This window comes from Dictyostelium discoideum, assembly GCF_000004695.1.
Source record: "Dictyostelium discoideum AX4 chromosome 1 chromosome, whole genome shotgun sequence".
NCBI classification, from domain to species: Eukaryota; Evosea; class Eumycetozoa; order Dictyosteliales; family Dictyosteliaceae; genus Dictyostelium; species Dictyostelium discoideum.
Genome location: NC_007087.3, coordinates 3,095,420 through 3,115,224, shown reverse-complemented (window position 1 = coordinate 3,115,224; position 19,805 = coordinate 3,095,420). Strand labels below are relative to the sequence as shown.

The 19,805-nt window shown below is 22.8% G+C and overlaps 6 protein-coding genes across 6 annotated transcripts; 2 read left to right on the top strand and 4 right to left on the bottom strand.

Moving 5' to 3' along the window:
* Positions 1-337: 337 nt before the first annotated feature.
* Positions 338-2,476, bottom strand: DDB_G0270574 (hypothetical protein; the record flags this gene model as incomplete). The annotated part of the gene is made up of 2 exons (XM_641015.1): positions 338-1,842; positions 2,041-2,476. The coding sequence occupies 2 exons, from the start codon at positions 2,474-2,476 to the stop codon at positions 338-340; spliced, it is 1,941 nt and encodes a 646-aa protein (XP_646107.1).
* A 981-nt stretch (positions 2,477-3,457) lies between these two features.
* Positions 3,458-5,024, top strand: DDB_G0269602 (hypothetical protein; the record flags this gene model as incomplete). The annotated part of the gene is made up of 4 exons (XM_641014.1): positions 3,458-3,473; positions 3,610-4,115; positions 4,350-4,467; positions 4,585-5,024. The coding sequence occupies 4 exons, from the start codon at positions 3,458-3,460 to the stop codon at positions 5,022-5,024; spliced, it is 1,080 nt and encodes a 359-aa protein (XP_646106.1).
* A 223-nt stretch (positions 5,025-5,247) lies between these two features.
* Positions 5,248-6,118, bottom strand: DDB_G0270892 (hypothetical protein; the record flags this gene model as incomplete). Its single annotated transcript, XM_641013.1, has 2 exons — positions 5,248-5,574; positions 5,678-6,118. 2 exons carry the CDS (start codon positions 6,116-6,118, stop codon positions 5,248-5,250), a joined length of 768 nt encoding a protein of 255 aa, XP_646105.1.
* An 892-nt stretch (positions 6,119-7,010) lies between these two features.
* pks2 (beta-ketoacyl synthase family protein) lies at positions 7,011-16,530 on the bottom strand (the record flags this gene model as incomplete). Its single annotated transcript, XM_641012.1, has 5 exons — positions 7,011-15,097; positions 15,230-15,559; positions 15,656-15,780; positions 15,918-16,362; positions 16,485-16,530. 5 exons carry the CDS (start codon positions 16,528-16,530, stop codon positions 7,011-7,013), a joined length of 9,033 nt encoding a protein of 3,010 aa, XP_646104.1.
* A 606-nt stretch (positions 16,531-17,136) lies between these two features.
* DDB_G0269600 (hypothetical protein) lies at positions 17,137-18,249 on the top strand (the record flags this gene model as incomplete). Its single annotated transcript, XM_641011.1, has 1 exon — positions 17,137-18,249. One exon carries the CDS (start codon positions 17,137-17,139, stop codon positions 18,247-18,249), a length of 1,113 nt encoding a protein of 370 aa, XP_646103.1.
* A 90-nt stretch (positions 18,250-18,339) lies between these two features.
* On the bottom strand, positions 18,340-19,168 carry DDB_G0270890 (hypothetical protein; the record flags this gene model as incomplete). Its single annotated transcript, XM_641010.1, has 2 exons — positions 18,340-18,548; positions 18,778-19,168. The coding sequence occupies 2 exons, from the start codon at positions 19,166-19,168 to the stop codon at positions 18,340-18,342; spliced, it is 600 nt and encodes a 199-aa protein (XP_646102.1).
* Positions 19,169-19,805: the final 637 nt, after the last annotated feature.

Sequence of the window (19,805 nt, the reverse complement as noted above, 5' to 3'; positions counted from 1 at the left end):
GTAATAAAACGGTCAAAAAAAGGTTTAAAAGAAAAAAAAAATTAATTTTTAAAAAATAAATAAAAAATTATAATTTATGTTGTTCAACATTTTTCTATTTTCGAAAAAAAAAAAAAAAACTGTGGTTGACCATTTATTTACAACACTTAGAACCCACTGTGGTACCACGACCTAAAAATAAAAAAAAAAAAAATCAATTTTTTTTATTTATTTTTTTAGTTATTATTAAAAATAAATAAATAAATAATATTATAATAATATTATAATAATAAATAGTTTAAAATTTATTTTGTTTGGTGAATGAAAAAATAAATTGAATTGAAAAAAAAAATAAAAATTAATTTTTATTACTTAAATAATTATAAAAATCAATTTGGTTAATTGGTGTTGTTAATGAAATTGATTTTGAATGATTAATTATATGATTTAAAAATTGTTGATTATTTTTAAATTGGTTAATTAAGAATTCAATTGTTTCAATATCACCTCTTTTGGCGATTTCTTCTAATAGAAAATTTAAAATTTTTGGACTAACATGTTTTTGATTAAAATATGAATTGATATCATTTAAAATGGTTTCTTCAATATTATTTCTAAAATATTGAGTTAATAATATAAAATCATATGTAATTATTAATGTCCCATCTTCAATATCTTTATTTCTATATTTTAAAATCCAATTTAATTGATGAGCTATACCCGATAAAAAACCATTTTGGTGTAATGTGTATGGTGGAATTTCATATTCAATTTCAGTTCCATTTTCATTTAAATATGTTAATTTAGATGGTGGTAATTTAAAATCAATGAATAAACTTCTGTGAATTATGAATGGAAACTTTTTTGTAATGTCAAATTTGTTTTTAAAATGTTTGTTATTTATTGGTACATCTTTATAATTTTCAGTTAAAAATCTTGATACATACAATTGGTCTTGATATGGATGGTTATAATGAGGTAATGCATTTTTATAATAAATTGGATAATTATTTTTAAAATGAGTAGATAATGTATAATTCTCACCAATTCTATCCAATATTTGTAATCTATGTTGTTCTGATAATTTATTAATATAGAAATCAAATATTTTAACATCCTTTCTATAATAAACTTCATCTAATAAAATGATATTATTATCATTGCCATGATCATCATCACCATCACCATCACCTTTAATATTGAATAATTTATTATAAACCATTTCTAAAATTTCCAAATCATTTAAAATTATTGCATAATTAATTAATAAATTTTTAGTTGGTTTTAATGATTTATCAATTGATGGATTTAATATTTCTTTGATTGCATCTTTAAAGAATGGTATGATTCTTTCATTTCTATCATATCTACAATATTCAAATAAATATTCATTTAATAAATTAGTTTTGTAATCTTTAAATCCACTAATATAATAACCAAAACTTTGAGGTTTAAAAATATGTGTATAAATTTTATTATTAATTTCTCCATAGTATTTAATTTGATAAAATGCAATATTTGAATGACTTGAAGAATCTGAAAATAATAATACCATTTTATATAATCTTTGAACTATTGTATTTTTAAAAGCAAATGATTGAATTTTAAAATTTAATTCATCTTTTGTAAATATTAAATCTGGAATTTCATATTGTTTTAATTGTTCAATTTCAATGATATCATTTTTTGAATATTTGAATTGTTCTGATTGTTCATTTATCAATAATAATAATGATATTGTTTTACAACATTTTATAATGAATGATAATTGACAAGAATGAATTGATATTGAAAATAATACTGGATTTGACAAATCCTTAATTACAACGCCTCTATCATCACTTTTTGAAAATTTTGGAATTGCTTTTGAAATTATTGAATAATAGAAATCAACCTTTTTCATTATAATTTCGGATCACTTTTTATATCCAATTGGTATCAATCCATATTTTATTTTGATTTTTAAAATAATTATTATTATTATTATTATAATTATATAAAAAGTTGCAATTTCAAATGACCCAGAATAAATAGATTTGTAAAATATTTTCATAGTATTACCAACATCATCGTCATCATTATCATCATCATTATTATTATTATTATTATTATTATTATTATTATTATTATTATTATTATTATTATTATTATTATTATTATTATTACTATTATTATTATTATTATCATTATCTAAGCAATATCCTAATTCATTTATTAAAACTTTAAATAATGCTACATTATCATAATCAATTGAATGATTTTCTAAATCTTTTAAATTTAATTGTGATAGATATTTGTCATCTTTATAATATTTGAATAAATTTGAAAATAATTCTGTATCGTTTTTGTAATGTTTGAAAATTTCTTGTTGACATTTAATTGGTTTCATTCGGGATGGACACTTTAAAAAAAAATTTAAATTTCTATCATTTCTAATAATCTTTTCTTTTAATAATGAAAAATGTTTATTTTTTATCATCCACTCAACACTATTCATTTCATTGTATGTATATGCTGAAAATTTAAATTCTGATCTTTTAAAAATTATTCCATTTAAAAATTTATTTTTATAAACTGACCAAAATAATTTTTCATTCTTTATTTGCTTCTCCATTTAAATTTTGGTATTTTATTATAATATAAAAAAAAATCTAAAAAATCTAAAAAAAAAAATATTCACAATTTTATTGTAAAAATAAAAAAAAAAAAAAAAAACTTACATTGGCACAGCCTCTGTGTTTAAAAACACTGCAGTTTTTTCTTTTAAATTAATTTTTGCAATCAATTTTTAACAAATAATCACAAACACATGGTCAAAAAAAAAAAAAATAAATAAATAAAAATAAAAAAGAAAAAAAAAATTAAAAAAAAAAATAAAAAAAATTGCTTAAACAAAAATAATAACAATTAAACAAAATAATTTTTTGGATTATAAAAGTATTGTTTGTTTAAAAAGAATTATAAAAAATTATTGTTTAATAAATAAAAAAAGATCAAAACGGGTTGACGTCTCCTATTTTTTAACAGATTTTAGAATTTTCTCTTTGAAGCGGGAAACGAAAATTCCATTTCAAAAATATCTAAAAAAAAAAAAAAAATTTTAAAAAAAAAAAATTCTTTTTTTATTTTAAATTTTTATTTTTTTTTTTTATTTTTCCTTTTTTCAGTTGCCAACTTCTTCAAATAATTTCTTTTTATTTAATTAAATAAAAAAAATAAAATAAAATAAAAAAATAAAAATAAAAACTAGTTTAATTTTTTTTTTTTTTTTTTTTACTTATACACGATACACAAAATAATTTTTGCACACTTGTACAATTTTTTTAGATTTTTTGACCCAGATTTTTTTTTTTTTCTTTGTAATCATTAATAAAAAAAAAAAAAAATAATAAAAGTAACAAAACTATTGAAAAAAAAAAAATAATAAAAAACACAAATAAAAGTAATAATAATAATAATAGATATAAATATATAAAAAATGGGATCGGGAATAGGTATGTTATTTTTATTAAATTTTATTTTATTTTTTTCATTTAACACAAACCCTGACATTACTTTTTTTTTTTTTTTTTTTTTTTTTTTTTTTTTTTTTTTTTTTTTTTTTTTTTTTTTTTTTTTAATAATTAATAGAGGTAAATGATTCATCAACAACCAATAGTAATAATAATGAAAAAGTTCAATTAAGTTATAATATGAAATTAGCATTAGCAACAGGAGGTATTATGGGATCATTTTTATTATATGGTATCCTTCAAGAACGTTTAATGGTGGTACCATATAAGAATGCCGATGGAAGTGAAGAATATTTCACTGATAGTACATTCCTTGTTTTATCAAATCGTGTTTTCGCAGCATTAATGGCAATTGTTATCGTTTTAAAAAGAGGTGAATCCTTAAAGAACGTTGCCCCACTTCACAAATATGTAGGTGTTGCACTTTCAAACTTTTGTGCAACATGGTGTCAGTATGAAGCACTCAAATATGTAAATTTCCCAACTCAAACTTTAGGTAAATGTGGTAAAATGTTACCAGTTATGCTCGTTGGTACCTTTATTAGTGGTAAAAAATATGGTTTAAAAGATTATTCAATTGCTTTAACAATTACAACTGGTTGTATGATTTTCTTTTTAACTGGTGTATGTATTTAAAATATTATTATTATTATTATTATTATTATTATTATTATTATTATTATTATTATTATTATTATTATTATTATTATTATTATTATTATTATTATTATTATTATTATTATTATTATTATTATTATTATTATTATTATTATTATTATTATTATTATTATTATTATCATTTATTATAATTAATATTATACTAACTAATATATATATATAAATATATAAATTATATAGAAAATTTCAAATAATGAAAGTTCAAATACTTCATATGGTATCATTTTAATGGCATTATATATGTTTTTCGATAGTTTTACAAGTACTTTCCAAGAAAAGATGTTTAAAGGTTATACTAGTAAGTAAATTAACTTTTATAAGAGTCAAAGAGAAATAGAGAAAGAGAAAAGGAGAGAGAAAAAAAAAGAAAGTAGTGATTGAAATAACTAATTATTATTTTTAATTTTTTAAATAGTGAGTACTTATGATCAAATGATTTATGTTAATGGATGTTCATCAATAATTTCAGTATTTATTTTAATTTTAAATGGAAGATTATTCCCAGCAATAGAATTTATTTCAACACATAATGGTGTATTTTTCGATTCAACAATGTTATCAGCATCTGCAGGTTTAGGTCAAATGGTAATTTATTACACAATCAAAGAATTTGGAGCATTGGTTTTCTCAACCATTATGGTTACAAGACAAATGGTATCAATCATTCTTTCAACACTTATTTATCTTCATCCATTATCAAATACTCAATGGATTGGTGCCCTTTTAGTATTTGGTACCTTATATTATAAATCAATTGAAGATAGTAAAAAGAAACATGGTGGTCATAGTCATGGTGGTAGTAACGCAGCTACAACTACAACTCCATCTAATAATAGTAATAATACCGAAAAATAAAGAGGAGTCAAATAGTATTTATTTTCTCTTTAAAAAAAAAAAAAAAAAAAAAAATAAAAAAAATATAATTATATTTATTTCTATTTATTAAAAAATAACTACAATAGTTTTGTTTTAAAATTGGTATGTATGTGTGTGTATGTATATTTATTTTAATTTTTTTTCTTTTTTTTTTTTTTTTTTTTTTTTAAAAAAAATAGTAAATGGTAATTATAATAATTCATTATAATAATTCATTTTGATTTTCTTTTTCAATGGTTTGTGATTGTGAACAACTATTTAATGGAATAATATTTGAAATGTTGTTGTTGGTATTATAGTATTGTTGATCAGATGTTCCATAGTTATAATGACTATATAATGGTACTTTTTGATTTAATACTGGACTATTCTCGTTGACAGATTTTGGAAATTCAATAAATATATGACTATTAACAATAATATACAATGATTCACATCCAATCTTTTTAAATTTACCATGGAATTTAACTGATTTAATAATATAATTTGAACAAAGTGTTTTGAAAAATTCTTGCATTTCATCGATATACTATTTTTTTATTTGTTTATTATTTTTTTTTTTTAAAAAAATGGTTAATATATTTTTTTATTTTATTATTTATTTTATTATTTATTAAAGTTAATAAAATAACAATTCTTACGTCATTTGTTTTTTTAAAATAAGTTGCAGTGGCTCCTATTAAAGAAAGGACAGACAGAAATAATAAGAAAAAACCTAAACCATATAACTTATTACCAACTATAAGGAAGTAAAATGAGAGTGAAACAGTAATTAAAAATAATAATGATTGAAAAATTATCATTGAAATATAAAATGATTTAGAAGAGGATTTATAATTATTAATTCTATTTATTAAATAAATATACTCTTGAGTTGAAAATAAATTTTCTAATTTCTTTGGCATTATTGTTGAGTATTTACCATCTTGACCTCTTTCAATTAATACAATTTCATTAGTTAAATTATTTTGATTATATAGGTTTGAGATTTGGTTTTTTAATAAATAGGTTTTATCACTTTCATTTTTTGATGATGAAGGGATTGATAATTTTTCTATATCACTTTCAATCATTTCTTAAAAAAAAAAAGAAAAAAAAAGAAAAATAAAGAAAAATTATGAATATATTTGTTTACACACACAAAACAAACTAAACAAAAAAAAAAAAAAAAAAAAAAAAAAAAAAAAATTAAAAAATATAATATATGTAAAATATATTAGTGATTATTTTTTTCTATTTGTTTAATATGTTTATAAAAAAAAGTAATAAATAATAAAGTTACATTTTTAAATAGTATTATTTGTTTTTTTTTTATTATTTTTTTTTTTTTTTTTTTTATTCAAATAGTGATTAATAATTATTTTACAATAAAGAAAAAAAAAAATATATATATTTCAACGCCATTACCATTCCAATAAAATTGCCAATAAAATTGTTATGTATATATTAAAAGACATTTAAAATAAAAAAATTAATTCTCCATAATTGAATATTATAGATCTAATGCAGATTGAGTTTTACCAAATAAAAAAAAAAAAAAAAAAAAAAAAAATTAATTTCAATCTTAGATTTGTTTTTTCAAACATTTTTTTTTTTTTTTTATCATTTAAAAAATTATTCCAATAACTTTCGATGGTGAAATTGGGGGAAATAGAACTATGATATTAAAAAAAATGTCGACATACCTGTAATCATCCATTTTTGTTTATTTTTTAAAAATTCGTCTTAGAAAAAAAAAAAAAAAAAAAAAAAAACCAACATCAACTGGAAATTAATTAGTTCAATAAAAAAAAGTTAAAGATATTTATATATTTTTTTTTAAAATAAAAGAGTTTAATGTTTGTTTTATTATTAATGATTTATTTATAATTGGTTTTAAATTTTATTTTTATCTTTTTAATTATTATTATTATTATTATTATTATTATTATTATTATTATTAATATTAATATTATTATTTTTTAATTAAAAAACTTTCTTTTTAAAAACATAAGATAAATGATTATAGACTAATTGTTTTGTAACTAACCAACCATCAAATGAGTTATTTAAGGTTAAATAATTTTTGAGATTTTCATTGACGGTGAAATTACCAGGGATAACACCTAAATTTTTTAAGAAATCACCTTTTTTCTTTAAAACGAATGAAGCCAATCTTTTACAACACTCAGTTTCATTTACAGCAGCTTTTTTAACCAAAGTTTCGAATGGGACTTCTTTCCAAGATAAATCTTTTGAAATATCAACCAATAAATCACCAAAATCAAAGCCACCTCCGAAAAGATTAAAACATAAAAGGTTTTCAATTGGAGATGTGTTGATTGTATCCCAACAACCATCTTGTGAAATATCACTACCAACAGCCATTAATGTAATATTCTTTGCATACCAAGTTACAGGTGCAGTGTAGAGTTGAATATGTGATTCAGTTGGATAACAATTTAATGTATAACAACTTTGGAGAAGTAGTTGAGTGAAATCAGCTTCTCTACCAATACCATTATTTCCAGGGAAGGTAAATGGAGTACGAACTATTAAACATGGAATACCACGATTTGAAGCTTGTTTAAGATGATACTCTGCCACAATCTTTGATTGAATATAACCTGATACTAACTGATTTTGATCGGAAATGAATGAGAAATCGACCTCTGGGAAATAGTATTCGTCTAAAGAATTTCTTTGTAAATCAGAATAACGTCCCAATGTTGAGATTTGAACGACCCTCTTTAGCTTTTCACTTGATGCAAATCTAAGTAAATGTGAGACACCATGTAAATACTCTTTATTTGTATCTTCATAGGAAATATGAGCACAATAATGTTTGGTTGTATTTGATGCTGCATTAATGACTATATCAATCTTTTTTGAAAGTTCAATATAATCATCAGTATCCAATCCAAATATTGGTCTTGTAAAATCTGCAGCAATTGGTTTAATCTTTGATAATACATTTGCTAAATTCAATTGATCATATAAACCTTGAGCTTTGAAATTATCAATGATTGTACACATTACTTGCTCTGGAGTTTCCATTGGTAATAAACAATGAATCACTTTTGTTTTTGAAGATAATAAAAGATTTGAAAGTATATGAGTACCTGAAAATGTACATGGACCAGTTAATAGTACTTGTAAACCTCCCAAACTTGTTTTATTATTATTATTTTTGTAAAGTTGAGTCATTTCATTTTTATAGGTATCAATTATTTGTTGAGTTGGTTTAATGGTTGGATCTAATGCAATCTCATCCTCCCATTTAATGTTTGAAATAATTGGTTGCTGAGATTGTTGATTTGTTGTTGGTTTTTTTAATTTTGAAACTGCTTGAATTACTGCTTGAATTAATTGATTGATTGTTACATTTTGAAGTTGTGCAATCGATAAAATGTTTGGTGTATAAGTTTTATCTAAATAATTCTTTAATTCAACAAGCATAATTGAACTACTACCATAATCTATTAATTTGATATCTAAACTTAATTTTGATTTTTCAGTTGATAGATATTCAGAGAATTTCTCTAAAATATCATCTCTAATTGATAATTCATTATCATCAAAAGTTGAACCTTTTGAATAGACTGGATTTAAAAAGTAATTTAATTTATAGGATAGATGATGATTTCTAAATGCTGCACTAACATTATTATAATTAAATGAGGCAACTATTTTGTTATTTAATTTACCAGAATTTTGTAAGAATAAATCCAATGTACCAATTAACATATCCATAGAGATTGGAATGAAACCTTGATATTCAAATAACTTTGAAACACTTTCATTTCTTGAAACGAAACCAGTACCAAGTACACCCCAGTTAATTGAAGTACATGGTAAACCTTCTGATGCTCTTAATCTTGAGACTGCATCAATGATACAATTTGCACTAATATAACCACATTGACGTTGACTTCCAAGAATACTTGTTATAGATGATGACAATACAAAGTTCTTTATAGACTCTGACCAAATACCAGTTGAAAGGGAATTCAAATTTATCATACCCATAGTTTTGGCTGAATGAGATATCCTCAAATGATCTTCATCAATATCCAATGCGTCACATTCCGATGGTGCAAATGCATTATGGAAAATTGAAGATACCAATGGTAAATTTTCATTTTCTTTATAAATTTCACCAATTGCATCATCCAATGCACACATATCAGAGATATCCACTTGTTTAAATATTATTTTAATTTGATTATTAACATGTTTACAATAACAAATCATATGTTCCAATTCATATTTGATAGGTGATAATGATAGTACTAATATATTTTCAACTGGTTGTTCTAAATTATTAAAAGCAATAATCCATTTGATAATTGATAAACTAAGACCAAGTTGACCAGTTAATAAAACGGTTTTACCCAAATTACAATCTGCACTTATTCTATAGTTTGCTTTTGGAATTAAAAAGTCTTTATAGAATTCATTATCATTGCTAACAAGAGTTTGTGAAATTAAATCATAGTTTTCATGATTAACAACAATTTTACCAATATGTTTTCTTTCAGCGATGAATTCAATAGCTTCTTTAATATCTTTAACTGAATATTCTTTAATTGGTAGTAATGCTAAATTTTCATTTACAAACATATCCATAACCTCTTGAAGTATTAATTTATTTCTTTCGAAACCATTTAAAAGTAATTCAACACTTGAATAACTGATACAATAACGGAATTTTCTAAAATCAGTAGTATCTTGACTATTCATGTGAGTCACAGAAAGATCAATAATTCTACCACCTTGACATAATGAATTGAAATTTGCATCCATAAATTCATTTGATAATGTATTTATAATTAAATCAATACCCATTTTAGCAACACCAAATTGTTTAAAAATTAAATTATTTCCAGTGAGTTGTTGTATCTTTTTCTTGATTTCTAAAAGGTAATCTGTATTTTGACTTGAATAGATACCAGTGATAAAGTTACCATAGGTAACACGAAGGAAATTTTCTTTTTCTTTTGAACCAACAGTAACGAATAAATAACCTTTGAAACCTTTTGCTTTTAAAAGATTAATACATGCTAAACCAATACCACCTGTTCCACCATGAATTAGTACAGATTCTTTCTTTTCAATACTAAGATAACCAGCAACGAATAAACTATAATATGATGTTAAATAAACCACTGGAATTGAAGCTGCTTCAACATGAGTAAGATTCTTTGGTTTTAATACAAATCTAAATTGTTCTAAAGTTACAAATGAACCTGTACAATTGAAACCTAAACCAACCACTTCATCACCAACTTTGAATTTTGTAACACCATCGCCTACTCTTGATACAATACCAGAACATTCATAACCAAATTCTGGATCATTTGAATTACCAGTATGGTTCACAGCTTCATTTGGTACCAAACGGCGATAAACTAAATTATCTTTGAAATTGATACCACTTGCCAATACTTTAACTTCAATGAATCCTTCAGGAATTTTATTTTCAAATGGTTTCAATTGATATTGTAAGTTTTGACCTAATTTTGCATATAGTTGAGTTGGCTCGGATATGTATGATGTTGATTTTAATTTTAATTTTAAGTTTGTCTCTTGAGTAACTCTTTCATAGTAAACTTTATCACCTCTAAAAATGAATTCCCTTTGGTAGTGTTTATTTGGATTTGTCATTTCATGGGTTACATTTATGAATTGCATAGATTTTAAATAGATTGAATCATCAAAATCCATTAAATATAAATCCAATTGAGAGAATTCACAAAAGTATCTAAAAGCTCCAACTGTTGCACTTACCAATGTATTGGTAGTTTCAATGAATGCACTTCTAGTTAACAATACATGTTTGGCGTTACAATTGGTTCTTAATAAATGTTGATTGATTTTGATATATTCTAATGAATAGGAAATGAATGAAATGAATACTTGATTGATTGTATTCACATAAACTATAACCGATTCATCAGTTAATGGTGTCTCTTTGACATGAGTTTCAAATTCATCCAAAGTCTTTATACAATAAATATCGGTACCTCTATCATTAACATCCATTAATTTTGATAGTGCTTTTGATTCATTGATATTATCAATTGTACCGAAAATAATAACTTGATCATAGCAACTAAGAGTTGTAGAGATTGGATTCTCAGTTGAAACTGTTTCGAAAAATCTAGGTTTTTGACATAAAATTACCCATGGTTGACTTGAAGTAGCAGTGAAATTAATTAATTTAAAATCTTGAGTTAATAACTTTTTCCAAGAATCTAAATCTTTAGTTGAATCAAAATAATTGAAAGATAACCATTGTTGATATAATTCATAGTTTTTTAAATCACTTTTATTAGCTTTAAATAAAGTATCAATCATTATGAAATAACCATTTGGATTAAGAATTTGATAAATAGTTTCAATTGATTGATTTAAATCTTTAATACCATCCAAACCATTTAAAACTATAATATCATAATAGGATGGATAAATGGTTTTTGATGAAATTAAATCTTTATCATTTAAATCCAATTGAGTAAAAATTAAACTAGTTTTACGTGATGAAAGATCTTTACTATTTATATCGGCTGTCGATGATGTTGAATAAAGTAATGTTGTTAATTTCTCTTTAATTAATGTAATATCTTCTCTATCGGTAAATGTTAATTCAATATCAATTTCTGCTAAAGGATTTTGTTGTAATAACTCATTCAATCTTGTAACTATAATCTTTGATAATTGACCGATACCTGATGAAATTTCTAAAATTCTAAATACAATCTTTTCATTAACTAATGGTAAAACTGATTTTGTAATAATATTTTCAATTAATTGAATTTGTTCAGGTAATTTTTGACTACTACTAACAGGTGTGGTTTCAGTAGTGTTTGTTGTTGGTTTTGTTTCATTTAATAAATGGGTTGTAATTTTATTCATTATTTCAATTTGATTTGTTGATAATAATTTAATTAATTTAGCTTGAGAACTATATTCAATAATTGAATAATTTAATTTTAAAGCATTAAATAATGTTTCACCTAATTTTCTTTTTTCAATATTATCAGTTTCACAAATTTTAAAATAACTATCGATTAGGGAATCAACAGTTGAAGTATTAATTTTAGCTGGTGTAATTGATTGATAAATTTTCTTTATATTTGAAAAGATACAGGTTGTAAATGCTTTTCTAATATTTGCAACTGGGGTTGGTAAAAATGATAAGAATAATTTCTCATCAATGATTGCATTTTGGGTAGTGACTGACAATGGTGATTCTAGTGATTGAAGAACTGTAGAGTATAATTGATGATTTGGATTTTCAATTGACAATTGATTTTTTATATCAGTTGAAATTGAAGAGTAACAAACAACAGGAGTATTAAATAATAATGTACCATCAGGTAAGAATGTATTAATATTTGCATATACTGAATTACCAATTTGACTAATAAATTCGGTATAGGTATAAATGAATGGATAATTTTCTCTAAACTTTGAAGATTTTGGAATATTTGAAGCATAGAATCTAAGTAGTTCAACTCTATCCATAACAAAAGTATCTGGATTATCTCTAAATAAACCTAATAGTTGGAAACCACCATCGATTGTACAAGCATTTAAAAATAATTCATTATCGTATTGTGATAGTTTTGTTAAAGTTTCATTCATTGATATTTTAGCTAAACAGCAATTATAACCATAGTATGCTTCTTCAATACATTGAAATTGACCAGTGAGTGCCAATGATGTGTTTGTTTTTAATACTTCATAAAATTCCTTCCTTTTAATTGTTGTCCAATTACATTTAGCCTTTAATGATTCTACATCAATCTTTTGATTCTCTAAATCACTATTATGTTTTAATACAGAGAATCTAGCTGAACAACCTAAAATCCATTTATCGAAACTATCTTTATAATGAAAGGTAACTCTATATTCATTCTTTGCACTGGGATAAATATTTGTAGAGATAATATGTTTAATACCTTCTTTTAATATCAATGGTGATCTATATTCAATTAAATGAAATGTTAAATCTTGATCTGGAAATACTTTTAAAACATTCTCCAAGTATGCATTTCCTGGGAATAAATTTCTACCACGTGATTGATGACACTTTAGAAATTTAAATGGTTCCTCTTTAATATCGATGTATGATGTGTATGACATAAATGGTGATACATCATTACGATAACCTAATTGAGTCGCTGTTGGACCTTGTGAAATTTGTTTTGAAATTCTACCAACTTTAAAATAATTTGATTCATCCCATTGATAACGTGGTAAATAATAAGACGTAAAACCTTTAACAATTTTATTACTATCAATTATTAAATTACCAAAAGTTGTTGTTGTTGTTGTTGTTAATTGTGATTTAAAGTTAACATTATAACCAGAACAATAAATTTGTGAAATTGTTGATTTAATTTCTTGTAATTCATCAATTGATTTTTTTTTATTTAATGATGTCAAAATTGTAATTGATTCATCATCAATGTAAAAGTAATTTGAATTTTGTGGTATCATTTCTTTGATATAATTAGTTAATGTTGGAAGTGGTGATAATTCTAAAAAGATTACATTACTTCCAAGATCATTAGTTTCAATATGATTAAAGATGTTTTTAATTGTTTTTTCAAATGATACTGGTTTTCTAATATTTGAAAAAATATAATTACTATCGAATGGTGTTGTTGAATTATCAAATAAATTTGTTGTGACAGTTGAAAAGGTTTTAATTGTTGGTTGTTTGAATTTAATATCTTTAAGTTGAGTTAAAATATCATCTTTGATAACCTTTTGTTTTGATGAATGAAGTGCTGCAGGTGAGCCTAATAAATAGGTGAAAATATTCTTTTCTTTAAGTGAACTTGTAATTGTGGTTAAATCCAGTTCACTACCACTAATTACAATTGATGATGGTGAATTAAAACAACTAATTTCTATCAATGGATATTGAGATTGATATTGTTTTTTATATTCATCTTCACTTAAACCAATGACTAACATTCCACCACTACCAATGGTTTTAGTTTGAATAATTGATCTTTTATAAACTATGAAACATGCAGTTTCCAAATCAAGCATTCCTGAACAACAAGCAGATGAAATTTCACCAAAACTATGACCAACATTAATCGATGGATTAATTCCCCAACTCTTATAAAATTCAAACAATGATACTTGAAGCATGAATATTGATGGTTGAGAGGTTATAAATTCATTAATTCCTTTTGAATCATCATCACTAATTGATCTTAATTTCTTTAAAATTGAATAACCAAATAGTCTATTAAAGATTTGATCGATTTCATCTATTGATTGTTTAAACACTTTACTGGTTTCATAAAGCTGTTTACCCATTTGATTCCATTGTCCACCAATACCACAAAATACAAAAACTAATATTGGATTCTTATTATTATCTTTCATTATATTTCCTGATTTATTACCTTTACTTGAATAAATTAATGGTTCATTTAAATTTAAACTTGATTTTAATTCATCCCAATCCTTTACCATTAAAACTGATCTTGATGCTAATTTTATTGCCTTTGAATTTATATGATAACTTATAAAATCTTTAAATTCAATTGATTTTGAAAATGTTTCAATATTATTTGTTAATTCATTCTTGTAAAGCTCTAATGATTTTTTTGAACTTGAACTTAATGGTATTAAATAACTTGTTGTCGATGGTTCTAATTGATCATTTGTTGTAGTTATATTGGTTTTTAAATATTCTGATAATAATAGACAAGCATTTGAACCTGTAATACCAAAACTATTAATTGCAATTGAAATTGGTTTTCCACGAATAGTTGGAAATGGTGTATTCTGTGTACAAACTTTAACTTTCCATTCATCAAATTTAATATTTGGATTTGGTGTTTCAAAATGAATATTCTTTACAAATTCTCTATTTTTTAACATTAAACAAACTTTTGCTAATGATGCAACTCCACTTGCTGGTTCTAAATGACCAATATTTGATTTAATTGAACCAATTAATAATGGTGATTCTTTAGTTTTAATATCTTTAAATAAGGTTGATACTGCTTCAACTTCAATTGGATCACCAATTTGTGTACCTTTTTTGTTTTTTTTATAAAATAAAACAATAAATAAATAAATATTAGAAATCAATTTATATATGTGTACCACCACCACCACAAAAACAACTAAAGAAATAATAATAATTATTATAAAAAAATATACTATACCTGTACCATGAAGTTCAAAGAAACTAATATCATTTGGTGTTAATTCACCATTTGTAGAATCGAATGCCTTTTGCATATTATTTGATTGTGAAACTTTTGAAGGTGCAAAATAATTTGTTTTATTTAAAGTACCATCAACATTTGAACTACTACCCTTAATTATTGAATAAATTTGATTACCATCTTCAATAGATTTTGATAAACTCTTTAAAATTAAAACTACTGCCCCCTCTGAACGAACAAAACCATCAGCTGATTCATCAAATGCTTTGCATTTACCAGTTTTACTTGTAACCATTGCATATTTGAATGCTCTTGATTGTTGTGGATCTAAAATAATAAAATTATTTAATTAATAATCTTACAAATTTTTGAATATTAAATATTAAATATTAAATAATTTTAAATAAATATATATTTACTTACTAATTATAAAATTAACACCACCAACTATTGAGTAATCTGACTTTCCATTAACAATTGACTCATAACCTAAATGAACAGCATTCAATGAGCTTGAACATGCTGTATCAATAGTTAATGAAGTACCTCTTAAAATAAAATAATATATTAGAATTTTTTTTTTTTTATTAAAGTTATATATATTAAAGTTTTGAAGATGTTTTTTTATTATTATTAGAAATTGAACCAATAATCATTTCATCATTAACACCCCATGTTTAATTACCTTAAATCATAACAATATGAAATACGATTTGATACACCACTTAGATTAACATTAAAACAATTAATTGGTTGTTTATTTGGATCAGTATTGATACTTGCGTAATCCATTGAAGATGCACCGACATATACAGAAGTATCACTACCTCTTAGTGATAATGGATCAATTTGTGCATCTTCGAAAGCTTCCCAAGTAGTTTTTAATAAAATTTTTTGTTGAGGGTCAATTTCTTTGGCATCTGATGGGTTAATAGCGAAATGTAAAGGGTCAAACGACATCCATTGATCGAAATCTATTAAACCTGCATATTTACTTGAAACCTCTCCCATCTCTGAGAAAGTATCACTCCAACGCTCCTTAGTTTCAACAATACCATCTATACCTTTAATTAAATTATTCCATAATTCTAATGGTGTATTCGATCCACCTGGTAAACGTAAACCAATACCTAAAATAAAAAATAAAAAAATAAAAAAATAGAAAAATGAAAAAATGAAATTTCAGAATTGAATAAAAAAAATAAAAAAAACTAAAAAAAAAAAAAAAATACTAAATCAGGACTATCCATACCTATAACAGCAACATCTCTAGATTTATTCGAAGTTGATTCAATCATTTTTTTAATATAAAAATTAATAAAGGATAACCATCGTTTGTTAATTTTTTTTTTTTTATTTCGTTAAAAAAATTCCTTTAGTAAATAAAAAAAAAAAATAAAAAAATAAAAAAATAAAAATAAATTATTTAGGATATTTTGGTTTTGGTAATATAAAGATTATTAAGTGTTCAATTTCTCCAAAAGTTGGGTTTATTTTATTTTATTTAATTTATTTTTTTATTTTTTTTTTTCAAATAAACAATTTTTTTTACTTTTTTTTTTTTTTTTTGACCAATCAAAAATAATTTGCGATATTCCAGCAAATCAAAAAAAAAAAAAAAAAAAAAAAACGAAATTTAAAAAAAAAAAAAATTTATAACCTCGAAATTTAATTGAATAATTAAATGATTGGTTTTACTCTTTCTTTAAAGAATTTGAGATTATTTATTTTTTTACTAATTTTTGAAAACTGTTTTTAATTAAAAAAAAAAAAAAAAAAAAAAAGATTTTTTGGATATTAAAAAAAAAAAAAAAATGAAAAGGAATTTTCTTTTTTTTTTTTTTATATTTTTTATTTTTTTATTTTTTTTTTTTTTTTATTGGTTTTAGCATCATGATGATAAAATGATGAAAATAATTATAAAAGTTATCATAACATTATGTGTATTGATTGAATTAGTTAATGGTGTACAATTTTTAAACTTAATACCTTATAAATCCTGTGATTGTAGTGGTCCAGTTAGTGGTACCGGGTTTAGTAGTGTCATTGATACATGTATTACATATGATTATCAAAATAACTATGTTTTCAAAGTATTTAAGGATATAGTATCTATTGAATCATTTAAAAGTCCAAATGGTGAGCAAGTTTGCGAATCACAAGATTTAAATAAAACACCAATAAAAACAGAAATAAATTCATGTTTACCTTATTTAGAGATTGGTAATTTAAATTTAAATTATCAATTAACAGATCCATATGATAGTAGTGGTGGTAGTGGATCATATTCATATTATACGGGATCTGGTACAGGATCTGGTTCTGGATCTGGTTCTGGAAGTGGTTCTGGATCTGGGAGTGCATCTAATAGTAATTCATATTATCCAAGTAGTAGTAGTGAAATTGATAGTGAATATTCCTATAAAGTAACATTAACAAATGGTGAACCATTGATTCCAACAAATTCATATGTAACTAGTTTTATGCCAAATCAATGCACAACTGATGATTCATCAAATGCTTTAATTTTTTATTATTTCATTAATGGTACATGGCTATATGAAAGAGATGATTTATATAAATCAGTTTATTACTGTTCAAATAATACTCCATATTCATTTGGTTATAAGGAAAATCAACCACAAGATATGTCAATAAATTGTAATAGATATGCACCATTCTTTAATTCATCATATGAAGTTTACCCTTCATCAGAAGCAACTGGAAATTATATCTCCAGTAGTAGCACTAGTAGTAGTAGCGATTCAGGTTCAACAGGTTATAGTGGTTCCAGTTCTAGTAGTAATAGTATTAATGGTGAAACTAGTGGTTCTGGTACAAGTGGTTCTGGTAATTCTGGTAGAAGTATCACCAGTGGTGGTAGTATAATTACAAGTTCAACAAGTTCAAGTAATAGTGAAAGTAATAGTAATAGTAACCATGCCACCAGTAGCGGAAGTGCATACTTTGGTGATGGTTCTGAGGAAATTTTCTATCAAAATGTTTATTGTACTTAAAATAAATTTTTTTTTTTAAATCAAATAATTTTTATTTTTATTTAATTTTTATTGTTTAATGTGTGAGTGTGTATTTTGAATATTTAAATATTATTGTTGTGATTGTTGTGGTGGTTGTTGTTGTTCCATTTGTTCATTAATTTCTTGATGTTGATTATTAAAAGGTGAAGTTGAAGAGTTTTGTAGACTTGTACTACCAACAACATTTGCACCATTTATGTTTTCTGGAATTGCCGAGTTTACAATTTTTGAAACTGGATATTCAATGACCAATTCATTTTGTTCAATAACGTAATTTCCTGGTGATAATATATCAAATATTATCCATCTATGACTAGTTTTTTGAAAATGTGGAGTAAATGTTACATTATAATATTTTTCATAACTTTCATTAATTCCAACATGAAAAGTTTCAATTTCATTTACAATCTATTTCCAACCAAATAAAATAAAATAAAATAAAATAAATTAATTTATAAATAAAAAAAAAATTAAATTAAAATATAATTATATAATAAAAATAATAACTTACAACTACATATTTAATACTATGAACATATTTACAAATAAATAAAAAAATTAATGAAAATGGAAAAAATAAAAAAAACATATCATCTTGAAAAAAGATATATGCTAAAAAAAATAATATTAATGTAAATATATAAGAAATTGAAAATAAAATATTGAAACGTTTTGTTCTCTTTGGTTTAAAATTATTTATTGATTCAATAGTTTGATGGTAATCAATATCATTAATTATACCATTTAATTGATTTGGAAAAATTGAATTATCAAATTTATTTCTGATAATATGTTTTTTTAATATTATTGAATTTCTTATACAATTATTATTATTTGATATTTCAATATCATTTTCAATTAAATTACTTGTTGAACCATTTAATTTATTATTATACATTGTATTTATAAATATATTAAATGAAAATAATAATAATAAAAATTAAAAAAAAAAAAAAATAAAATAAAATAAAATAAAATGAAATTGAGTTGTAAAAAAAAAAAAATATTAATAAATAAAAATAAAAATAATAATAATAAAGTTGTAAAATATAAAAAAAAAAAAAAAAAAAAGGGGGGGGAGGGGTATTGTGAATGTGTGTGTAATAAAATCATTTTTTTATAATTTTTATTATTTTTTTTTTTTTTCACTTTTTAATTATTTTCATTGTTTCTTGGTTGGGGCTATTTACATATTGGATTGATATAATCGAAATTAATCGTTTATTACTTGTATTTTATTTTATTTTATTTTTTTTTTTTTTGAGTGTTACAACAAGTTGATTTCAGCTTATGAATTACTTTTATTTTGGCTTGTTGTCGAGAGCTATTATTTTGATTATATATGTTATATTTTTTTTTTTTTTTTTTTATATTTTTGTTTTTTTTTTTTTTTTTTTTTTTTTTTTTTAAATTTAATATAATTTAGTTATTTTTATTTGAGCATCTAATTTTGCTGATTCTATTTGAAAATGGTTGTTCAATGAGTAAATGGAAACCAAATTTAATTCTTAATAATAAAAGTTCCATTTTATAAT